Source organism: Dermacentor variabilis, chromosome 11 (genome assembly GCF_050947875.1).
Source record: "Dermacentor variabilis isolate Ectoservices chromosome 11, ASM5094787v1, whole genome shotgun sequence".
NCBI classification, from domain to species: domain Eukaryota; kingdom Metazoa; phylum Arthropoda; class Arachnida; order Ixodida; family Ixodidae; genus Dermacentor; species Dermacentor variabilis.
In genome coordinates this window covers 72411417-72432080 of record NC_134578.1, presented here as the reverse complement: position 1 = coordinate 72432080, position 20664 = coordinate 72411417, and the positions used below count along the sequence as shown (strand labels likewise).

General features: G+C 47.2%; 1 protein-coding gene across 4 annotated transcripts in view; it reads right to left on the bottom strand.

Moving 5' to 3' along the window:
• LOC142563545 (uncharacterized) overlaps positions 1-15413 on the bottom strand; it is a 66232-nt gene extending 50819 nt beyond the window's left edge. For 2 of the 4 annotated variants that reach the window (XM_075674117.1, XM_075674118.1), the window contains exon 1: positions 15171-15413. In XM_075674117.1, the coding sequence (XP_075530232.1) occupies positions 15171-15216 (46 nt within the window). In that variant the 5' untranslated portion in view covers positions 15217-15413. Of the gene's footprint in view, positions 1-15103 lie in introns of all 4 variants that reach the window. The other 2 variants (XM_075674116.1, XM_075674119.1) reach the window with 1 other exon arrangement.
• Between the last annotated feature and the right edge of the window lie 5251 nt (positions 15414-20664).

Below are 20664 nucleotides of genomic sequence, written 5' to 3'. Positions count from 1 at the left end.
GTTGCAATAGGCACGCCGTACACGAGCACTCTTATGTTTTAGTTCTTTCGCCAAGCGTTGAGACAGAAGATTTTCCAATTCACGCCGGCAATTCACAGACACCGCTACTTCTTCGTCAAGTAAGAACCGATACAGCCGAAAATAGTTCCCAAACATACACACACCGCGGTTGATAATGCGCGTCAAATTTTTGCGCAGCCGAGAGGAATCTCCGCACACTGTAGTTACCGCTCCACCGAACGGCTACACAGTGGTTCTTAGATGTACTCGTATAAACTGACGTCTCGTAGATTTCACAGAGAACGAGCTGAAGCATCTCCAAATCGTGCCGCAGCATGCGACGGCAACACATTCAAGCACTTCAAGCAACACCGCGCTGGCTCGCACAAGCTAGAGAGGAGGAAAGGCTCGCCGCGAGTCCTTGCCTCCTCGCCCGATGGAAAAGCCCATACCCTCTACGCGGAGCAGTTTGCTCCAGAGAAACCAGATGGCGCTTTCAGCGGCGCGCCGTACGTTGCCTCAGCGAAAGCGCAGAAATAAGAAACTATTACCGTCCTGCCCTGCTATTGTGTAATCAGCTGTCAGAAATGTAACTTGGTGTTCGCTAACGCGTTGTGCTCCATTCATGCTACAAAATGTCGAGCGGTAGAGGGAAGACGTGGGCAGTAGTTGGCTACAAAAAATAGCGACTGGTATACGAGTCTATATGACCCAAGTCCACAGACCGCTGCTACATAGGGACTGTATGTGTTGCCGATCGCCTTTCGCGATGCACGGCTTTTCTAGAGGATAAAACAAAATTCATGCATCAATTCAATCAGCATTGTATCGCTAACCTGCAAGAAGAAAGCACTTTAACCGTGGAACTTCGGCAATAGCGAGTACCGCTCGTTACACGGTGACATAGGGAGTAGCACCGCTTTCTGGCATAGTAAGATTCTTTCACGTTATCCACACACATCGACCCCAAATCAAATACAGACTTAAACCTGCTCTATGGCCAAAGTATCAAAAATAAGCAAACGGGTGCATACTTGAGTCAATGCAAAGAAGCATGGATGAAGGCGTCTAAACACCGACAGCACACGAATGTTCGAAACTGAACGTTTCCTGACTGTCCACATAGAATGCGAATGACTACCTATAATACGCCTTTGGTACAAGCTATTACAAAGTACAGAACAGAATGCAAATGGCTACGTATAATACGTCTTTGCTACAAGCCATTACAAAGTACAGAACATCTACGTTCTAAACCTTGAGCGCAGCAAGAACAAACGCAGAACAGGTGTGCGCTCCCCGGCAGTACTTCGTCTCACTCAACATTCAGCCCTGTATAAATCGTATATGCGGCGACAAGCGTACTTACGTCAAACAAACGTGCTTTCAAAGAAAGCTTGCCCTGAAAAATGATTCATCTCTACAATGTCTGCAAACTGTATATTCATCAGGATGCCCACAGTGTGTTGATGAACTATAAGTTTTCCATAAAAACAAAAAAAAATTATCTTTAAGCTCTATAACACACGATATCATTTGCAGTCATCGTTCGCACACTGTTAACAGGTCCCCTAACGTGCGTTCAGCTAAAGAGCATACACTGTTCTAGCGCCCTATAAAGCCTGACTATATAGGAACATATAATTAAGAGATTTCCATAAGCTGTAGCCTTCTGTATAGTAAGACCATAATAAGGAAGTTCACACAGAGATCATACACTCTACATAAGCATGCCATAAAATATCACCTTATACGAACTGACAGTTCTCGCAATGTCTACAAAAATGTTTTCCAAAAATTTCTTTTGGCTTTAGTAAGCTCTATGTGCATTTTTGTTGGCTGCTTTCCAGCTACAAGCAGATGTACACAGTCAGACATAATTAGTTATTTTTTAATCGCTGTCTTTTCTTATATATATATATATATATATATATATATATATATATATATATATATATATATATATATATATATATATATATGATCTCTTAATGCGCACATATGCAGTATTTTAACTTTAGGCTCATATTGTGGCACATATTTAGAGTTACGCAAAACTTGGTTTGGGGGAGCTGGATTGACGTGTAAAGCGTTTAAACGGCGTACTGACTTACTACCTTACACTATTTATCACCTATTATTTATATAAACTAATATCAGATATTAATTCACAATGGGCCGCTCACACGCTGCTCAGGAAGTCTATCAAGTACGTTGCTTGCACAGAGTGCCAGAGGCCATGCTTGTGCCATAACAAATAAAGGGCCGTTGTATTTCAATCAGTCAGAATTATTATTAGTTTTTGTGTATTCTTTACGTATCGCACGCAGTACTTGATCAATAGAAAAGCTAATGTTGCATGCTGAAAATGAGGGCTCCCTGATTCGGGTCCCATGAAAAACAGCCGAAGTAGCGGGCATGTTTCAACATCCACTCGTATTCCTTACTTCCCGTTCAAATTCAGAGCCAACCGGTAAGCGCAATCACACACTCCAGCAATTTTTAAAGCCTTAAAAGTGCTTGTTTGTCTCGTAGTCAGCACCCGTACCCTTAATGCTATAAAAATGTAATGCAAATCACAGCGAGCTCGCGCTACACGTGTGATGAGAACGGCCGTAGTTGAAAACTGTCTAATAATTCTGACCTTCTGGTGCGCACTCAAATATCTGACGCGACAAAGCTTATTATCAAGGCTTATTTCACGCCGTTTTTATATCGCTTGTTGCAGCTATCATCATGGTTGCCAAAACGATGAAAACTACATCAAAGGTTTGATCTTATCCTTTAAGGGGGGGGGGGGGGGGGGGGGGGGGGGTGTTAGCCATATGAGGCAAACCAAGCACCCTTCGGTTTCGGACCCTTCGTGTCGGCGCAGGACGTTTTGCTACTACTAAAGTACGAGGTACTGCACCCAAGCAGAGGGTCGGAAGATAAATTTGTAGTGGCACCGGATATCAAAAAGGCCTTCGACACCATCTCGCACCAGACTATATTGGAGGATCTGGAAGTAGTGAACGGGAGAGCGCGCATATACAACTACGTTCGCTCGTTCCTCAGCGTCAGCTGTCCCGACAGAGGCACCCCTCAGGAATCTATACTCTCTCCACTGCTATTTAATGTAGGGATGAGAAAGCTAGCTCTGGAGCAAGATAAACACCCGAATCTCGGCTGTATGATATATTCCTACGACATCACGCTGTGTGCTCACCATACAGAGGTCCTATAGATGGGGACAAGCAAGAAACTCTTCAAAAGGCCACAGACGCACTCGTGGAATACGCGAGGGCGGCGAACATGGTGTGCGCAGCCGAGAAATCGGAACTCATTCGCGTGCGTACGCAATAGCCCCAAAAAAGGAAAAAGAAGAAGGACTGGGTGCCAACCAATCTTCCTCTCTCGACAGGGGGCCGATTCTTCGAGAAGTGAAGACACTCATAATATTGGGGATGTGGATACAGCAGAACGCTGGAACATTACACACCCTCTAAAAACTAAAGGGGGTCACAGGAAACGTGGCCAGAATGATACGAATAGTGGCAAGAAGCAGAGACGGCCTCAGCGAGGTAGAGACCGTCAGCCTGGTCCACTCATTCGTAATTAGCCGCATCCCATATGCTGTTCCGTACCAGGCTTTGACGAACGAAGAGATAATAGAGGTAAGCACAATAATAAGAAAAGCCTTCAAAGCCGCCCGTGACCTTCTCGAACGCGCAAGGATAGAGAGATTGGAGAGGTTAGGTCTGCACAGTACTTATGACGAGTGCGCAGAGAGACGTTATATCGTCAGAAAGAACGACTTTGTTATTCAACATATGTCAGAGGCGTATTTGCGAAGTTAGGCCTTACCCTGAGACCCCAGTACTGCCGAGAGGAAACGGCGCAGATAGACTGGCAACGTTCGATCGCACACTGCGGTGGTCCGAGTTTCCAAGAACCTGCATCCCGAGTACCATCCCGGACGATGCATAGCTAGGGCGAAAGCTCTTCGCAAGTGCTTCGACATGAGACCGGGAGTACACAGATGCTGTCGAACAGACTCCAACAGCTTCACCGTACACTCTACGTGTCAGAACAACATAACAACGGCATTCTCAAGACCCTCCTCGGAATGCGTGCATGGTAAGCGCTGCAGCCGTCGCCATTCCGGACGCCGAGCACCAGACCGATTTGGCTGTCGTATCATCCGACTCACAAGCGGCTTGCCGCCTATTGTCAAATGGGACGGCACCCCAATAAATAATCAAAATTTTAGGCAATCAACTAGAAGGGCACCCTGGTATCATATGGTGCCTGGCACACGAGGGGCTGGTAGGGAACGCGAGAGCAGACCGCGTTGCTCGAGGATTAAATGGCCTAGCGACGACCTTCCAAGGAATCCTCGTGACCCCCTCTTAAAGCGTACAGGAGTGGAGACGTTTTGGACACCCTCATTAGAATTTCAACCGCCGACAGGAGAGGGATTGGCATCATGTTCAGACGGATATACATATCCCAACCTGCACCACCTACTTAGAACCCCAGGAGGTTCACTGATGAGTGCCCGTGGTGTACAGATACGCAAGCATAAAAACACACCACATGGGAGCGCCCTGAGAGGCCTGCGTGCATAGACAGCCCCACAATACGCAAACATCGATCCACTAAGAGGAATAGACAGTGGGAGGCATGACTTGCGTACGGAGGCCGGAAGAGCCAATTGGCTGTTCTGGACTAAGCCCAACAAGCTGCTCGTGCCAGTGGGGACCTGCAATAGGGGCCCCAGTCATCGCCCCTTCTTTTATTTATTAGGGCGGAAGCCTTTCTAGCCTCGTGGTGAAGTTTGTGTCAGCAGTCCTGACCGCCGGAGTGACCGTCGAAGCGTCATTACGCCAAGTGAAGATAGATTAACGACAGACTAAAGAATGAAAAATGATTGCTAGGGACAGTTAGTGAATGATAACGTTATAATAGAGATTGGTAGAGGTTAATAATGACCACTAATGACTCATAATGACTACTAACCATTCTGAAATGACCAGTATGTCTAACGACGGCTTGTAATAACCACAATTCATTAGAAAAGACTAGAAATGTCTAGTAATGAGTAGTAACGACTAAAATGACTACTATTGACTAGCAATGACTACTAATAACTATGAAATGACCAATATGTCTAACAACGGCTTGTAATGACCACAATTGATTACGAATGACTAAAATGCTTACTAGTGACCAGTAATGACTTATAATGACTGAAATGACTTGTAATTACTATTAATGACCACGAAATGACCAATATGTCTAACGACGAATTGTAACGACTATAATTGATTACAAATGACTAAAATGGTTAGTAATGACCAGTAATGATTGAAATGACTTGTAATGACTAATGATAACTAAGATATGACCAAGATGTCTAACGACGGCTTGTAATGATGACAATTGATTGCAAATAACTAAATATGCTTAGTAATGAGCAGTAATGACTAATAATGACTGAAATAACTTGTAATGTCTACTAATGAGTATGATATGACCAACATGTCTAACGACGGCTTGTAATGGCCACAATTGATTACAAATGACTAAAATGCTTAATAGTGAGCAGTAATGACTAAAATAAAGTATAGAAAGAGAACAGGCAAGGAGAAAGAGGCGAATGATAAGAGGAGGAAGAGTAGGCTTTCGCCGTTCGCCTCTTACGAGAGATCTTAAGAAACCGTGTCATTTTTTGCAGTAAAAATTTAGAGCGCCGCACTTAGGCGCCTCTTCCTGCGTCGAGCGTCGGCGTTCCCGGCATAACCGAGGGAATGAGCGCAGCGGATGAAAGAGCGAACGAGGAGAGCAGCGGGGGATGGAAAAAAGCGGCGAGAGCGAGGAAAGCGCGAGGGGTAAAGCGGAGGAGGTGGGTGCAATGGAAGCATGAGGCGAAAAGCGGAGGAGGAACGTTTGGCGAAAGCGCGAGAAGAAAAGTGTAGTGCCGCGCAAGGCGCGCGCCGCGGCCACGATGGCTGCGAGACGGCGCCAGAGTCTGGGAAGTCTGCATGCGACGGCTGCTGTGAATCGCGCCCACGAGTCACCCACGCGCTGCTGCTCGCAATCTCCCGATTAGTGAGGCAGTCGCGCCACCTTTCGCTGCATTTGGAACGTGCCGCACAAGACATATTGTCTGCGCTCAAATTTTGCATTAGGGAGTAAGGTAATCGTCGGTGAAATTTTTGCTCACTCAGTGGCTTCGTCTTCTACCAACCAACTTGCTCAAGAACAAAGTATTTTGAGCTTACAAAAATTCGTCTATAGAATTGCTAGATGGAGTGAAGAAAACAAAAACTTATAGGGAAATCGTACCTGCAATGTCTGTGCCACGGGTTTCAGAGACTCCCTTCTGAGGTTATAATTATAGGAGATCTGAGCCAAATAATTTTTTTTTTACTGATTAAGCTATGTAGCTATACGGTGGACATCTGAATTTGCGCGATAATCACCAATACCATTATTACCAACCTATTTTTCTGTTTAGAATTTTAAATCGCGATATAGTGAACATGTATTAGAGTTAGAGCAGTCGGTAGTCAACCTTTTGCTCTATATTTCGTGTCTCGCACCAATTTTCTTTCTTAAATAGTACTGAAATTCTACGTAGAAATGCGTTGCTGCTCCTGTTAATAGGTTTTTGGACTGTGAAAACTGCAGTACACGCACGCACTCATACACCCCCCCCCCTCCCATACACACACACAAATAAAAAAAAGGGCTCCTAACTTCCAGTCTAGGCGCTCTTGTCTGAAGACGGCTCCGCGACAGCTGAATAGGATTTTTTTTTTCGCTACGTAGAAATGCGAGGCATACAGCTCCTGGCAGGGCGGTCATTAACGGGACAAGCCAAGAGGCAATAGCGTCAGTCATTCGAGGCACCGTCCGTGCCTCGACCAATGGGGACAGTGCCGTGCGCGAGCTCTTCTTCTGAGCCCAATTGCCGCGCCTTGATTGCCGCGAACGCCGGAACCGTTACCGTTTCGCAGCCGTTGGGCCTCGGAGAAACGTATTTCCCGTTGCTGTATTCTTCCGCGCACACAGTTTTTAAAAGCGTTTCCTGTCAACCGTCGCGGTAAATCACGTCAGTGCAATCATCGCTGGCTGCTTGACAGAGGCGCGACGTGCTCCTTGTTAAGCCGGAGTACAGTTCCTGGGCATAAAGAAAAAGAGTAGTGATATAAGAGAGAAAGATAGAGAGAGAGAGGGGAGGGGGAGAGAGAGGAATACAGAAAGAAAGAAATGAAGAGTGAGAGACCGAAACGCTGCATATATATCCCAAACACACAGCGCGAAACATAGTCGCGAAACACATGTGGCACGCGCGAGATTTATAAAGCCTGGTCGTTCGTATCCGGCCGCTTTCTTGAAGCTTGTTTTGCGGGGTTGCGTGCAAGAGTAGTTCGATCTCGCTTGCTTTATCGAGCTTGTCGTGAATTGCAACGTGAGCTGCGAGCCCATAGCCCTGAATAGAGCGGCGTTACAGATATATGTAGACCGCCCCCCCCCCCCCGCCCACACCAAAAAAAAAAATAAAGAATTGTGCAGAAAACCATCGACGAATACTGTCAATATATATGAATAGCCAAACGCTTGCATCAAGCTATTCGCTTTATTGAAGGAATGACGTATTTGTTTTGTTGCACCGAGTGTATTTAGGTGGCGTTTGTTGTTTCATCGCGTAATTATATACAGAGAAGAGTCGTCAACGAGCACATCTGTACACCGGTAGCATAGGCGGCTACACTAGTATATTCGTTATCTACGTGTTGTCCCCAGCTGTGCGAGCACCGGCGTGAAAGGCGACTGCTCTTCCGCAGCCGACCCCTGCGCCAGCAGCAGCCAAAATGAGAGAGGGCGGTGGGAGACAGGAGAGCTGACTTTCCCTAGTGCTCCACCGCGCAGCACGCATGCCATCACACCACCAAATCTATCGTGCGACAGACTCTTCCGTCTCAAAACTGTGTGCTAGACGCCGACTCTGTGTGTGTCAAAGAGCCCAGGTGTTCCACCCCATCTCCCACGAAATTTTGAGCTTTAGGCGACGACGTTGCGGCCACTGCGCCTACACTGCACCGTTCAGAAGCCGCCGTTGCGTACTCGCCACCGAATGCAAGGTCGAACAAAAGTGTGTCCTCTCGCTACTGCCATAGGACTTGTCCTGATGGCTCACACACACACACAAACACACACACACACACACACACACACACACACACACACACACACACACACACACACACACACACACATCAGCTTATACACGCCATGAATGTCATCGTCCTGGCGACCTCCACAGTGCAACAAACCGCTGGTGCTACCTTCGCTCAACCATATTTCACCACCATGCCCTCGTGAACTCCCACGCCCCCATGCCAGACCACCGGAATCAATCGCGCGCACCACTAGGCCTCTGCTCTTGTGAACTCGACAGTACTGGCTGATGCCTGGATTCTAAATTTTATGTGCGTGAAACTGCACATAGTGTGCACAGATTCATAACGTCATTCTCTTTTGCGCATACGTTTCGCCGCTCCCATACAGCTTATTTGTCGACTTTTCAGTCCGCGCAATGAAATAAATAAACAAAACCGCAAATGTAACGCGATATAAACGGAAAGATCGAGTACCTTTATTCAAGGAATCAATTCGAAAAAGAGTTCTCAGTTTCACTTATCATCGTCGTCTGAGAAGGAGACGGAGCTTTCCTAGGGCGATATCCTCGGGGGATCACTTTGGAAGATGGTTTCGCTTTCGCGAAACTTCGGCTGAAGGCTGTTTTACATGCTGCGACTGCAACGACGAAAATCGGTGCTGTCGCACGCGTCGCAATGCGATTTTTAGAGGGCTCATTTCACATGATTGCGATTTCAACAATGCGACTGGTGCGACGCCCAGGGTTGCTTACTGCCAGGTTTCGTGGCACATGCTGCATAATTCTTTTATTGTAATGAATAAAACGTTTACACTATAATATTATTGACTTTTCTTGATTAGAAGCAAATAATATGTGCGTTTACTAATTTAAATTTGTCTTCGAGTGCGCGACGGCGGTTTCGATAGTTCAGTGCGACATGGCGCACGTAAACAGCTGTTCGCGGGTGGTTCTGCGCCGTGTGTTGTCTCATCTGCCTTCTATGACCGTTTCGTTCTGCCTGCGCTACAACAATCTACAAGATGACCTATCGACCATTTCATATTGCTACCCTCACCGCATCTGCAGTATTCGGAATTCGGCTGCCACGAAGTCGTCGTGTCAGCCCAACAAGATCCTCGCGCTACCCGTGCTCGGCGTCAGCTTCTGGAGAAATTATGCGTGTATATTGCCCGTGATTGCGCATATGTGGTGCCTGCTACTAGCCATATTCTTACGCCAAACGCAACAAGAAGCACCAACCCGAAAGCCCGCGTGTGCCACTGAACGAAGCCTCAAATGATCTGTGTGATTACGACGTGGAATGAAAATTGTGTTGTGAAATTCAACCTTAGCGCTATCCTGGTTCGTCCATCGCCGTGTTTGCGCTGCGAATATATATATGGGAGCCCTCTCTAAATATTTCTAAAGGCGCAAAAGCCGACGCATCAAATGTTTCGAGCAGTTACCGTCACTTTTGTAGAAACCTGTACGTTGTAACATATCATTCTAAAAGACACGCTTCTCGTCCACTTTGTTGTCCCGTGTCTCACGCTGGCAGTATACTCGGAACTTCTAACAAGAAGACCATATCAACACGCGCTATCCATAATGCAGGATCGTAGGCCCACGGCAGGCGCACTTGCCGTAGAATTTTTCAGCTTTCTGCTCAGCCCCGCACTTCTCTCACGGTTAGCCTGTTTTGTGGAAATAAATATTATTATTATATTATTAATGTTATTAGATATTATAGTTTCTTCACTGTAATTTATAGCAATCATCCAGATTTCTTAAGCTAGTCATGCATTTAACCTGTATTAGATAAACATTGTTACGACATGCTTATGGGAGTCATTTCAAACTAGATTGCTCAGCCAGAGAAAGTGCAAATGCAAGTCTCAATGTTTATTCGAATTTTGTATTCCTAAACAGATTATACTGGCAGAATTTTATGCCTGCTTGCATTTCCTGCAATTCAATGTTCACAGCTGGAAAAACTGATTCCTTTTCTTGCTGTCGAAAGGCTGCTTCAATGTCGATAGCAAGCTATAATTATTCATTTCGAAAGTGTTAAGCAATGACTATATATCTAAGCTTATCAATGCGTTTTTGTTCCACGAACACAATTAAGTTTTCTCTCTCCCTCTTTTGACAGCCACGGAATAAAACCGTTCACTTTCATAAGTATCAGGATGCAAACATTCTGGAGTTTGTCCTGAGCATTTGCCTGCATCCTATAGTGTGCATGTTTGTATCTAGTTCTGGTGTTACAATCGCAGTGATCTACACAAATTGTTATATTGCAACAAACAAATTTATTTAACTTTGTTTTCAAATCTACAATGTGGCCATGCAGTAACAACTACATTAATAAGCAAAAAAAAACAAAAAAACTGCAGATTCAGTGTACGTGTTGGAATCTATGCGAAGTGAAGTTTTTGTCAAGTGGTCAATTAAATGCTGTTAAAGCAACTGCGATATATAAAATTTGTCTTACTTTCTACAATCCAACATGGCATCTTTTGCAAGGTTTGCTTATGCACCACATAAGTCACAACCTTAATGTCATACTGTGGTATAAAGTTTGTAAACAGGGATAAGATGCCTCAGAAAGGCTGGCCAACGTTTCGATAGGAGGACCTATCTTCGTCAAAGGCGGCCTCGTCATCCTCGGCGTGTTCCGCGCCTCCATTTTGCTTTGTTGGCGTAGTTCCGTGTTCGCGATGCCTTGTTGCTGTGCTTTCGGAAGCGCTACACATGAAAGTGACGGCAAGCGACTCTTCTGGGTTCTATTTGCGAAGCGAGACGCGCCGCGCAGAAAGGTCTGGCGTCAAAGAATCAGCCGGGCTGATTTCAACCCAATGCAATGGTCTCGGCTCTGCGAGGTTAGCGAGCGATTCTTCGCTCATCACTAATCTCATATGCTGCCACTTGTTGTATGCGGCTTCGTTAGTTTTTCGCTCTGCTAAGTGCCGCATGTTCACGCTGCATTGATTTAAACTTTCGTGGCCACTTTCAATGAAGTCGTCTTCAAACGTGTGCGTTTTTTGTCGACTGAGTCATACATACCGTGGCGTTGTCTTTGCTTGGCCTCAATGTACGCGAATGACACCTTTTTGAGCGTATCCCCATATGTTACGAAGCGGTGACGGTGCGGCCATGTACCTTGAAGGCAATCTGCGATGCTGACGAAGAGTGCCGACTGTTGCTACAGCTTCGTGCTCTTGACGCTTACTTAGCAGTAAAGAGAGATGGGCGGACCCCTCTCTTGAAAAGCGATCTGCGAAAGTGGTTAAGTGCGGCATTGCAGAGAGGATGCTCAAACACTGTTCTTGCCGCTTCATTGGCGCTGAAACGAGAAAGGCAGCACGAATAAGTAGAACAAACCGAGCCAACCAAGTGCAGCGACATTCAGGCGGCCTTTCTTGATGTTTCGACAGCCAGTCACGATGTAACGTAACAAATTTCTGATCGAAATACCGCCTCAAAAGCGCGAGCGACACGTAGCGACAGCGTTTGATTTGGAGACTTGAATCAAAGTTCTGATCTGCTACTCAGCATTGTGGAAGGGAGACGGGAGTCAAAGGAGAGAGGGGGAGGCCTCGATGATTAAGGTGAAGATAGTGGTGAGTGAACCTGAACATCAAAAATCTAGACGACTCTCGTGCAAGAATTTGATTAGAGCTTTTACAACATCACGATGACTATAATCTGGCCAAGGTCCCAATAGGACCTCTTCAGACAAAGGTTGATTGGTGCACTCGAGCAAATATTGCGCCCGTGATTGACTTTGCACAGCATATCGCGGGCACATGCGCAAGACGTGTTCAATTGTCTCGGGTACCGCGAACTAGTCGAAGTCCGGACTGTGTGCAAGATCAATAAGGTGTCGGTATCGCTGAGTGAATGCCACGCCTAGACATAACCTGTGAAGCAAGCTTGCACAATTTATTTTGATCTTGGGTGTGTAATTTCATTCGTATGTTTGGGTCGAGTCCGTGAAGGCGTCGATGACGGTGAGTCGGCAGCACCCAGTTTGCTCTAGGATTTTTTTACAATAGTATATACACTAGAGCATCGGTGTCCGGTTGAGCAAACGGGATGGAGACTTGCGTGGCGTCATTTTGGGCAACCTTTGCCTCTTCGTGAGACGAAGACGAAGTGACTGCGAGCCGGAAGGAGCCATGTTTTGAGGCAAAAACAACAGCAACATATTTCTCTATCTCAGCTATTTTCGCCTGATTTCTGTGCATATTTCGGGGGAGTTGTCAAGTTGTGGCACGGAGGCAAGAGGATGTCTCCGCACCTCCGCTGGGGATGGCGACTTCAGTGGTGGCTTCGTCTAGGGAAGCGTACCGGCCTCCAGAATGACACCGACCACGAGGATACCAATGTCTACTCGTTCAGCAGCGAGGACTTCTCCGATGACGACTTCCAGCTTGCAAGGAGCCGCAAGGCGAAACGAAGAAACACCAGGTTCTACATGTCTTCAAGCACGTCGACTGTAGGACCAACTCGGAATACTGCAGTCAGTACGATTCTATTAGTACCAGCAACCGACAACCTGAGGCAGCTCAACGGACAGTCTGTCTCAGTGCTCCTTGAAGCGGTGACGTAGAATCAAGTCACGGGCGTCAGAGTCAACACGCGAAGAAATATATTGGCCATTGATATGAGACTTGTACCGGAGACTGCGCTGGGCCATTTTAGCAAACTTACGGAACTCGGCGGCATGAAGGTCCGCTCGTATATTTCTCTGGACAGTGACACTACTACTGGTGTCACCTACGACGTGGATGTCTCCACCTTCAGCGCCGACTTGCCTACTCCAACGAAACCAGCCCTTGATGACTGCGCCATAACTCACGTGTCTCGACTCGGCGCATCCCGCTGTGTGAAGGTAATCTTCAACGGCGAATCTCTTCCCTCACACGTTAAGGTGGGCCACGTCAAGGTGGGCCACTTTAGACAACCCGTGTGACCATTTATCTGAAGGCCACTCCAATGCTGCAATTTCACGAGGCTGGGACGCGTGAGCGACATGCGCGAAAACACGAGAGTCTGCTCGCGCTTGTTAGTGCCACGCTGCAGACTATTGTGTAGCCACGGTTCTCAAATGCCCCAATTACATTTGGGTCCCATGACGCTATCTCAAAGGACTGTCCCAAAATGAAGAAGGAAATGGAGGTCTTTCGTAATGTCACGTGCTTAGACCAGGACAAGTTTCGGTCAGTAATGACACCTAAGAATGTGTGATGCATTACGTGTGGCACGGGTGTGCCGTAAACTTGTAATGTGATATCGGTGCATCGCTTTGCGTGTAAATGCAAGCGTGGTCAATTGCAGACTTCGCGGGCGCAAAAACTTTGAAGTGGCAGACGCTGTACGTTGCAGACTTGCACGAAGCTGTGGTCGGGAAACAACTGAAGTTCATATGCAGATATCGCCGGCGTTTAGGTTCATTCTGACAGTTTCTGGTACCATATCAACAAGTCCACCGAGGAATATATCATATTTTGAGGGACATAAATAAATAAATAAATAAATAAATAAGTAAATAAATAAATAAATAAAATGATAAATAAATTTTTTATTGTTGTAGTTTTACACATATTTCGCAAGAAAATGGGAAGCAGACTTTATCATATCCCGAGAAATGGCCGAAACCTGAAGGGTCGCCCATGCCCATTCTTTTTTTTTTTCAATGAATTTCGATCATGACAAAGCACCGTAATTCAGAAGTAAGAAACCACAGAACGGAAAGGCAAAGTCAGAGAGACAGCGCAAAGGATGCGCTGATTCACTGAGAAAAAGAATGTCGCACTTAAATTCGAGCACGTGAGCAATTTGGCATCGAATTGTTGACACAGGACCAAGATGATCAAGGCGAAACACCAACAAACGCGCAGATTAGCATATAATTGTGGCGATAAATGGAGATAGAAATTGCATTGAACATTGAGCTTCAAAATTATGACCTAATATAGAAGAAGTAAATTTTTCTAAGCAAAATATAGGGTATCCAAGCTAACATTAACCAAGGCTGTTGGGAGAGGAAAAACAAACACATGGTGCAAGGTAGCATATTATAAAGACTTGCGGTGTTCGGTAGTCAGATCTCTGACGGCCGAACACCGTAATTTCGGCGTTCTATAAATGTTGCTTGCATGTTTTCCGGCGGGGTCCTAAGAGAACGAAATGTGACACAGTTGATCATTTCTCGAAAAGGGGTCCATGTGTCCCGAGTCATTTGCGGGCAACATTTTAGGGTGCGTGGCTTAATTACACGCTGCTGGCATTATTAATGAAACTGCTCGAAAAAAAAAAAAAAACTTCGCTGGAAATTTGGCTGTGATTCCGCAAGATCGCACAAGTCTGCCGCGTTTCTTTCATAGGTTGGACATGCAAATTTGGGCATTGAGAGGCACCCAAATTAACTCTTACAGTACTCTTCTCGCAGCACTAGGTTAGGTAAACTAGTTTAGGAAAATACTGCGCACAATTATTAAACAGCAATTTTTTTTAACAGAACATAGGAAATGGTTGAGGGACACGCCTGTGACATTCGGGTGGAATAACTCGCTTACAGCAATCTCTCGTTTCCCTTTTGTTTGCTTGCCGTCAATCATTTCAAGCTGTCTTGGTGTTCGTCTCTCTTTATCTCTCTCCCCTTCCGCGCTCTCTCTGTCTCTTTCTCTCTATATAATCCCCGTGCCGATGACCGCCCGTACAGTTTAGAGGGAGAGAGCTTGCGAAGAGGAAGAGGAGCTATTTTCTGCGACCCTATAGGGAGCACAGCTCAGCACCTCAGCGTGTAGCCAACTACCTATGGTTAACCTTTCTGCCTTTCTATACATCCTTTCTCTCTCTCTCTCTCTTTAGACCACTTAATTTCTTAAGCCGCTTTAATTTTTCTTACGACAGCGTACTAGGTTATAACAAAGTGTACATCACCGTTAATGACACAGCGGAGGCGATTCTCTCTCGGAGAGCGCGAGTCGGAGGGAACAATGCACATTACCTGCCAAGCAGCAAGCCAGTCGTAACGAAGCCTTCGCATCCAACATTCCGTGTATAAGCACGCACGCAGGCGCGCAACCACGCTCACACTGGGCGAGGATAAAGTAACGAACGACAAAAGAAAGACGCCTCTACGGCGAAGTCTTGTGTCTGCGCGATTCAGACGCGACGTGCTTACTCAGAACATGCGCGGACCCACTCGGCGCGTTTACCCTCCGCGTCTCGCGACACGACTGTGCCGCCGCGCTGAGACTCATTTTTTCGCTCTTGAGAGAGAGAGGGGGGGAGGCAGCTACACGCACACGCGCGGTTACGTTTAAGCGAACGAGCTCGATTTCGCGTTCGCAGCAAACGGCTACAGTTGTTACCGGCGGGCCCTCTTCACCTCCCTCGGTTCGCTTCCCTCCTCGCCTTAAGAAGCCCCCTTGCTCGTTCCCGCTTCCATCTTCTCTCGCGGCAAGGAGCAAGTGCCGTGTTTAACGCCGTGTTGCACGCACCCGCCTCGTCGTGACATATGCTTTCAGTGTTCAGCAGAGTTCGTCGATACTGTAAGTGGCAAAGACGGGAACACGTTATTTCTCCTTCCTTCTGATCACTAACAAGCGAGTAGGTACGTTAGTAAGGTAAACGTTTCCGTAAGTCATGTTGGATGTGCTCGCGGCGCAAGGCTAAACATGGTCAGAGACAAGAAATACACCACGGACAGCGCTGACTTCCAAATTACATTTTTTTGTCGCAGGAATAATACTCACATTGTGCTTTGATTTTGTTGTTTTCATTGCACAGTCCTATATAAGCGTTCCTTCTGAGAATAAAATAAGTTGCAAGTCAACGTTATCCTTGTCGCTTCCTGTTTAGTGCATATTTAGCCTTGTGCTGTAAGTTAGTTCATCTTGTACCTCTTTTGGCAGCAAACAGCGCTAAATACGGGACGCAGGACAAGGGTAGCGTCCTGTCTCCGCTTGTTTTGTGTCAGTCAATAAATGTATTCTTCTTTCATCATCATTATGCGTATCCGCCACGGGGTCCCCTGTAGCTATGGAGCTTTTTTCCCCCTAAGAGTGAGGCTCAGTCAGCATTTCTAGGGCAACGGAATTCAAAAGTGCTCCTGCGTGGTGCTTCGGGGGAACGGTGAGCGACCAGAGTGGCAGGAATTAACCACACCCGCACCCCTAGACCCGACAGTCTATATTTCTGGCACCTTGTCACCCGTAACTCGTTTTAATCACCGTGCGCACTAAACGGATGAAAACCGTTCTATCCATCTGACGACGCGCCGGTGGAAAAACTGATCCGGCTGTGGGAACCTGTTCAGATGTGTCGGAAACTCGTTGGACGAAGGGTTGTTGGTAGAGCAGTCGTACATTGGATCGGATAATTTTCACACGTGAATGCTTATCAATATTTAGGCACGCAAAAGTGAGACGAACACAGCGATGTCTTAGGCGCAAAAGCAGCAGTGCACTCTGTACTCCCGGTGGGCAAACTAAGCAAAGCCTATGAGAAGGGGAGGGGAAGGGGAAGCGCACTGTCGCTTGCACTGCTGCATACTATAATTGTTATGCACTGGAAGTTGCAAGGCATTGTACTTTGTGGCCCGTCTCACCGCAGGAGTTTTTTTAAGCGTTCGCTAATAGCGGCGACACGAAGGAAATTAAACGTTGCGAGCCGATAGGGAGCGATGAGTCGAGATCCTCTCCCGCAGCAGAGGGCCGTATCCCGTGGATGAAAGGGAAACGCTCGGAGGGATGACGACTTCGGGCAGCTATCCTCGGAAAGCCAATCACCCGGTTCGCCATGTTGCTGAAGTTTAGCCTGAATTCGCGTTCGTTTACGAGGCGCACAGAGGATTGATAACTTTCAGAGCGCAGACACGATCATTTCCGCGTGATCCACGAGCGAGCTCGCTTGTATGCGATGCGCGAACCTTTTGCGGGGCCCTGCAAAAGCCATGTGAGTGAGTGCCGTGTTGCTTCAAGAAGGAGGTGCTGCTTCAGGTGTAAGCCATATGCCATGGTTCATGCAGCACCTTTGCGTCTAGTATTCCGGTGTATGTATAAACTACAGCACGTACAGGATGCGAGATCTGAGGAAAAGCAGAATATTTCCGCAGTCTATAGGTGTACTAGTGCACGCGATCAACGCAGTGTTGTGCTGCTTTAATGAATGCGAGCGAAAGGGGAGGGGGGTCGGAAATTGACCTATTCGTGGGGCGCCTATCCCGTATACTTTTGACCCCGCCTGTGCAGTATGTACAGCTTGTACAGTAAGTCTACTAAGCCCAAAGCCGCGGGATCAAACCCCGGCCGCGGTGGCAGCATTTGGATGGGGGTGAAGTGCAAGAACACCCGTTGTATCGCGCATTGGATGCACGTAAAGAACCCCAGGTGGTGAAACTTAATTCGGAGTCTGAACGGTTCCGTGGCGGTAGAAGAGAGAATCAATGAATTTTACACGAGCGTTATGGACAAGTCCCTCATTACGGCGTGCCTCCTAATAAAATCGTGGTTATGGCCCGTAAAACCCCAGAATACAATAAATTTTTTTTATGCACTAAATGTATTTGCATCGATCGTCCAACGTCACGCTGCCATCCGCATTTCGCATCGCGTGGCGGTGTCGGCCTTTTTTGCAAACAATTTTAACTAGACGAATTAATTGTTGGGCTAGTTTGTCTTGCATTGCTGGCGAGGAAAATTATCGCAAACAAAAAGACAACTCACGCGGGAAGAATAAAGACAGAAAAGTGCTGCACCAATTCATGAGGCTGGGCAGATAGCGGCCCAGCACATTTATGTCCCCTCTCCAGTAGCGTCGCTAAGTCATCGGGAATCGAAGCGTGGCCTAAAACTATTATAGGTTTTCCTCGCGCTGTCATGTTGCGCAACATGCTAGTTGTCTTTTTCTATGCGCCAATTTTTCTCGTCAGAACTCCCAACTACAAGATAAGCGCATAGTAGATGAAACTTCAATTTACAGTACAGCCTACATACGAGTGAACTTTGCTTTGTTATTCTTCGTTCTTGCTTCATGTCCGCTGCTTCGCTGAAGCATTGACGCCTGACCGATCAGAGATCGGACGAGGACAGACTAGGCTCGTTGCACCAGAGGCGCGCCCACATAGCTGAGACGGGCTTGCACGGTCACTATGACTGGAGAGACGAGACGGCTTGAAGTTGTAAAAAGAACGCAGCTTCACATGCAGAAGTTTACAGACAAAACACATTAAGCGAAAGCTTTACTGGCCGGGAACTTGCGATTTTGCCGTGGCGGTGCTCCGAGGAGGCACTTGACGTCACAACGCGCGCCTCTCCGCGGATACTTCTCTCTCTCGCTCCCTAGTAACTACTGCGCATGCGCCACTAGTAGCACCGAGCCACAGCTGTTCCGCCGCTGCGCAGCGCCGCGCCTTTCCGTGCCGCCTTTTGGTATGACGTCACACCGCGTTCCTCGTCGTTGCGCTCGCCTCCGCTCGCTTCGCCAGCTGTGTCGCATGCCTGATAACATGTCGGAGGACCGAAAAGGAGAGCTCGCATGCGCCGCAACCACAGTTGAGGCGACAGTATGGAGGGCGACAATTCTGATAAGCAGGAGGTGGCCCGGAATCGACATCGGAATGAGATGAAGAGGAAACGAATCGTCCAGGAAACAAACGAACAGCGCGCCGAACAACTGGCTAAACGCCGCAAAATAGCTAGACAACCCAACTAACCAGGACTTGCAATCAAGATTAACCAAGGCTAACCAGTCTTAGCTTTCGCTGCGTATATCCTGGCATAGCCGAGCTAAGCCACTGCCAATTTTTTGAAGATCGTTTGGAACGGGCTAACACAGTGAACTTGTCCCACTCGGTAGGGCCGAAGATGCATGACACCTGATCCTGGGACAGAACTCCGGGCAATGGTCTCGGGAGTCGCTTCAAAGGCATGGAAGTCCGGCGCGCAAGTGACAAATAATCAATAGTGATTGCACGGAAAGGTGATTTATTGTTCCGGCTCAGGCCCGAGGGGACGTGCTGTGACGGGGATGCACCCGTCAATATTGACAGCACAAGAGACCCCCTCGCCGACATTAGAAAGGAAAAGAAATACTGAATGTGCTGAAACAATTACAGGTCATTCCCTTTCGCGTGGTACGAAACCCGCGCACACAAGGCAACCAGATGGCTCTAATGGCACCATCTTCCGAGATTCCCGCAAGTACTGCGGCATCTTTAAAAGCACACGCGTGTACAAAGAAACTGCACTGGACAACCCACTATCACCGAAAGCTAACCCTTCGCACTGCCTATTTTCCCCCTAATTCGGTGACGAAATCCTTCTTTCAGACACGACCGACATCGACGGGTCGACGAGGGCAGAAGTCCCCGAAAGGTCCGACGGCGGCTACCTCTACGGGAGTGCCCGTCCCAACTGAGGCTCATCCCGACAAAACCCGCCACCCTGCCTAGCGTGGGTCTCCCGCATGTGCGAAACACCTTTGCTCCCAGTTTCTTTCGAGATTCCTCTCAGACCGTAAGCACCTGTCTCATCTAGTTCCTCCTGGGACCGTGCGAACATATTGCACGGGCATCACTTCAAATGGAAGCGCCTCCGACAAAAGCCCCTTGATGGACCGACATCGGCGACATCGGCTTGCGCTGCTCGCGCGCCTTTCGCCGCGTTTTTACGCGATAGCATTTAAAGCCCGTGTCGCACTCAGCATCGGCTCAGCATCGGCTCAACCCCCAGGATCCCTTTTTTCCCGGACACGGCTAAGCCGCGCACGGTTAGACGCGGGATGGTCCGACCCCCGCGTGCTCGGGTACGTGGTGTCGCTACACACCAAACGCCTGCTGACGCAGCCGCCCCTGCGGGAAAATATATATATATATGTAGATTCCATATCAAAGTACACAGTAACCATGATAATATTGGCCAAATGTTCTCGTTCAAGTCGGCTTAGACAAACGAAATTGCAGTGAAATCCGTAAAGTGTTGTTGAAGTCATCACTGCCCAGATTCATAGATAGAAAAAATTAAAAAGTTCCGTCTAACATTGCTTCCGCTAGTAATCCACCATTATTCCACCCAAAAAATGCCGATAGAAACCTGAAAGAAAAACGAATACGGCAGATCCAAAGCGGGTGAACTTAATGTTTATGCGACGCCTAATCTCGTGAGTTCTCCAAAGGCTCTTTTCGCAAGCTCTTTATAGCATGAAATGTTGTTCTGAAGCAGCAAAACTAAGCAGAAAGAAGGAGGGACATTTCAAGCATGAATCAACTAACCCAACGTTGTATTTTGCTGTTTATAGCATTAAGCAAAATGTTTATGAATTTTGTCTTCTTTAGATTTCTCCTTTTTATTGGGCAGTGTACAATTAAATAGTGTAAACTTGATAGCTATATTATTTTAAGAACATTCCGTTTTCTGCAATATTTATTTTGAAAAGCGGTCTAAACAAACGTTTCCATCACTTAAATTTCTAACATCATCATCATCATCATCATCAGC